Raw genomic sequence first — 4,156 nt, 5'->3', positions numbered from 1 at the left:
ACTTTGCTCTGTGGTCTGCTGCATCGGGTGTGGGGCTGGGTACAATTTTTCCAGTTGTAAATTTATTTATTACAAACCCCTGTACATAGCTTGACTAGGTTCCGCGGTCAGAAAGAGCTCAACATGATGCTTCAGAACAAAGGAGTCGCTAAAAGCAGAACATTTGGAGTAACTTGTGCAGGAGACTAATTCCTTCCTGGCATTTCTAAGCAAGGGTTTCCTTGCCCTTTTTCATCTGTAATAATATTCACTGGGATTGAGGTGGGATGAGAAGACTTCTGCAGTATGTCGGTCCCATTTCCTCTCCCTCCTCCACCCCTTCAAAATAGGCTGTAGAAGCCCACTATTGACGTCAGAATGGCCCTTATATTGCAGAGCTGCTTCTCTGTCGATGTGAAAAGGATGATCACCGTAACTCAAGCACCTGAGGGCTACAGTCTATAGATTCTTTTCACCTATTGAGGAAAAAGAGAGTGGGATAAAAAGGGAACAGAATGGTATCTTGGTAAAAAGTCTCCAAGATTTATCTCCCTTTGCAACTAAAATGTTTGAAAACCTTTACACCAAGAATGAAAAAATGAATACATTATTTAAAAAACAAATAAAATCTGTTTTGTCAAATCAGCAGTCCTCTGGTTTACTGATTTGAGTTCTGTGCTTTGAAGCTTGGAAAAGTGGAAGAAGGAAGTTAATTTCTGCAATGAGTAGAAAGAAACTAAGGGTGAATACCGGCCCTTTTTTGAGATGAAAGGTTTCCGTAGGCTGCAACATGGATTCACATCATTCAACTAATAATTGCTTAACAGTGAACAATGTGCAAAGATTCCTCCACCCGTTGACGTGACAAATGCAGGAAAGTTTGTTTTGTAACTAGGAAGGACCGCATGCCCAAAGCATGGCTCAGCCCCCGGAGCCGCTCGGAGGAACCCTATAAAAGCGCTTGGAGCACAGAGCTCTTCAAACCACTTTTCAGCCTTGGCTTCTCCTTGGTGTTGAACTGAGTAAGTCTGACTTCTGTTAAAGCTGTTTTATGAGTTTAAATGCTGCTGTAATAAGTTTTGATGTACTTATGTCTGAGCACTTGATATGTCTTTAGTTATTATTGGAAGAATGTTATTTTCATAAAACAAGATTCTGTAACTCCTTTCAGCTTGGCAGCTCTGGAGGGTATGGGCTTGATATGGAGAGTGTGGGGCTTCCAGAGCTGCTGGCATGTTTCAGAGAAGGAAGGCTTAATGATTTTATGTGTGTCTGGGAGTGCTTTGCAAATGAAGACAATAGTTTTAGGAACAGTTTTAAATAAGTATTGCTAGGTTAATCCTCACCTATCCTTAATGAGGCTTTGGTGACTTCTGTCAGGTTATCTAATCTTCACTATTTCTGCATAAGAGCTGCAATCACGCTTTATACTTAGCTATAGAAGAGTAACTTTCTGAATGTTGTATGGTTTGAATAAATGAGGGCTCCTCTTTGCAAATGCACCTGCACCGTCACCCCTGACCCATGTTCTCCCCATCCTGTGTGTTTTAGGCTCACTCCTGGCCAGAACGATGTCTTCCTACAGGCAGGTCTGCAACTATGGCAGCTACTCACCCTGCGAAGTGAGCTGTCCCGCACCATATGCCAACGCCTGGAGCCAGCCCTGTGTCACCTCCTGTGGGGACTCCCGGGCTGTGGTCTACCCACCACCCGTGGCCATCGTCTTCCCGGGCCCCATCCTCAGCTCTTGCCCTCAGGAGAGCATCGTGGGCACCTCAGCCCCACTGGAGATAGGCAGCTCCTTTGGCTACGGGGGGTCCTTGGAAGGCCAAAGCTCCTTCGGGTCCGGCGCCTCCCTGGGTGGCAGGTACTCCAACCCCTGCTATTCCCGCAAGTACACGACTTACAGTCGTGGGAGCTGTGGGCCCTGCTAAGCCCTGTGGGGAGCCAGACCCATCAGGGACCAGAGCAAAGTCCCAGTCCCTGAATGAGCAGAGGGACATGGCTTTCAGAGAGGCAGTGTACCAGGCTGCGGTGGGGGTGCTCAGGGGCTGGGCACACTCAGCCATCCTGAGAAACAAGCCCAGATGCTGTATTTCCCTTCCTTTTGGATTAAGAATTTGCTAACAACATCCCAACTCTGTGTTTGCGGGGCAGTTTACTTGAGAAATGTAGATAAGGCCTTAGCTTAGATTCAAGTGGTTTATAGAAGATTAAGCATCAGTGCAAATGAGATTCTGTGCGTTCTAGCCTTTCGTGATATGTGGACTGATTTTTCATGGCTTTTGAGATACAGTGGAAAAACTTCTCAAAGCTCCTGTTTGATTCTTGGAGCTGCCCTGATTCACACAGTCTGGGATTTAAAAAAAAAAAAAAATAGAAAAAGAAAATACAAACAGATGGAAACCAGTCTCAACTCAAACACTGCAAATGCAACGAAGACAGAAGATCATCTCACAAACTGCAGCCCCCAAAAGAAGACAACCAGGTCCATACCCAGCAAAGCCTGCAAATGTATTCTGTACTCTCTGGATTGTTATGTTCTGCTGTTATGAAGTCCTTGTTCTGTTTCAATTAAAATTTATATTGCATCACAACATTTGCCTGCTGGTTTCCTTTTCTCCTCAGCTTAAAACTATTGGACAACAGTGCTAAAATGATGCCTTATTGGAGACCCAGCCTCCTCTGGGTGTTAATCAACAGCAAAGGACAAGAAGTCCTGGGCTTTGTGTGCGTTGTCCACTTATCCACAAGATGTGGACATCCCTAAAATCTTTTGTAAGGATTAGTGGTGAAAGTAGTGGGATTAAACAGTCATACTAGACTGTGGATGAGAGGTCATCTTCATCCTCCCACTAGCGTACAAGGAGAAAGGGGTTGCCCTCAGTATCTTCACTACATTTTAAAAGCGTATTTGCTGCTGAAGGTGTCCTGCTAATCGCAAATGCCAGTACTAGGAACAGATTTCCATTTCTATCCTGGGAAAGCCATGGTTTCAGCTTCTGCATGGAGCTGGACCCCAGCAGAATGGAGGCAATGGTGTGCTGAGGACATGTAGGTAGCACGATTTCCTCTGGCTATTAAAAGCATTCTTTTCTTTGCTAAAACTGAAGGGCAGAACCTCTTATTTCCAAAGGAACTGAGTACTTGTGAGTGGAAGAAAACTGCCTTTCAGTGACTATTGGAAACTTACTGTATCTTCTGGAAGAGAAACCAGGGAGCTCAGAAGGAAGAGAAGTCTTTTCATTCAAACAGAGGTAAGTGGAAAACTGAAGTGGAATGAACACCAGGTCAGTGCTATGCAATATGGCTTTTAATGGGCATAAGAAGCAGAGCTAACAGTTGCAATACCACAGGGAATAAAGACAGACACTTCAGGACCCTTTACATCACAAAATTTGTCATATCAAGTCTTACATTTGGCATGAGAAGTTCTGCTTTCCTTATTACAGCTGTGTAGTTTGAGTTATATGTCCTATTTTGATCCCTTTACAATAAATTCATTTTAAAGCAGACTATACTAAGGCAAACGAGGTTTCCATTTTTCTTTTACTGGAGTGCTGTGCAAGGCCACAGAACTGTGTACAAATTCCACAACACATTAAACTGAACATTGTTTAACCTCATGGGTATTGAGGACACCTCAGTATTCACAGTGCACAGATTTTTTTTTGCAACTGAACATCCTGCACGTCCCCAGGAACAGTGCAATAAATGTATGGGTGGGAATATATAAGCAGAAGATGCCAAAAGCCTAAGGTGTAAAACAGAAAATAGGCTTAGAGGTTGAGCTGGTTATAATTTTCTAATAAATAGCAAATTTGCTCCAAAATGGAGCTTTAGGGCAATGAAATTTTTCAGCTAAAGTAATCTAAATGAGGAGAAAATAAAAGTTTTAAAGAGCAAAAGTGGTTAAAAACATTATTAACTGTTTAACTTTGGCATCTCTCTAAGAGAAATTGCTTTTACTCTCTGCTTTAAAATTTAAATGTTGAGTTTTTAAAAGGAGTTGTTTTTCAGGTTGATTTTTTTTTTCTTTTTTTCCTTGAAAATTCATTTTCTTTGCTGGACCCTTACTAAATCCTTTTTTTTTTTTTTTTCTTTTCTCTTATCTGTGTGTGCATGGGTAGTTTTACAGTTTGCCCAGCTCTGCCTATAAGCCTGTTTTTCTGAGCAC

At 42.7% G+C, this 4,156-nt stretch overlaps 1 protein-coding gene across 1 annotated transcript; it reads left to right on the top strand.

Annotated features, from left to right (window-relative positions):
- Window positions 1-1,536: 1,536 nt before the first annotated feature.
- LOC309682190 (feather keratin 4-like) lies at window positions 1,537-2,596 on the top strand. Its single transcript, XM_082496215.1, has one exon. It carries the CDS (start codon window positions 1,551-1,553, stop codon window positions 1,911-1,913), a length of 363 nt encoding a protein of 120 aa, XP_082352341.1. The 5' UTR covers window positions 1,537-1,550; the 3' UTR covers window positions 1,914-2,596.
- The last annotated feature ends 1,560 nt before the right edge of the window (window positions 2,597-4,156 follow it).

Source organism: Vanellus vanellus, assembly GCF_965231255.1.
Source record: "Vanellus vanellus genome assembly, chromosome: 27".
In the NCBI taxonomy this organism is placed as follows: Eukaryota; Metazoa; Chordata; class Aves; order Charadriiformes; family Charadriidae; genus Vanellus; species Vanellus vanellus.
This window is presented reverse-complemented; position numbering and strand designations above follow the sequence as displayed.

Bases quoted from the DNA above. Each gene is read 5' to 3' on its own strand.
- LOC309682190 (XM_082496215.1), top strand. From the start codon at position 1,551: ATGTCTTCCTACAGGCAGGTCTGCAACTATGGCAGCTACTCACCCTGC.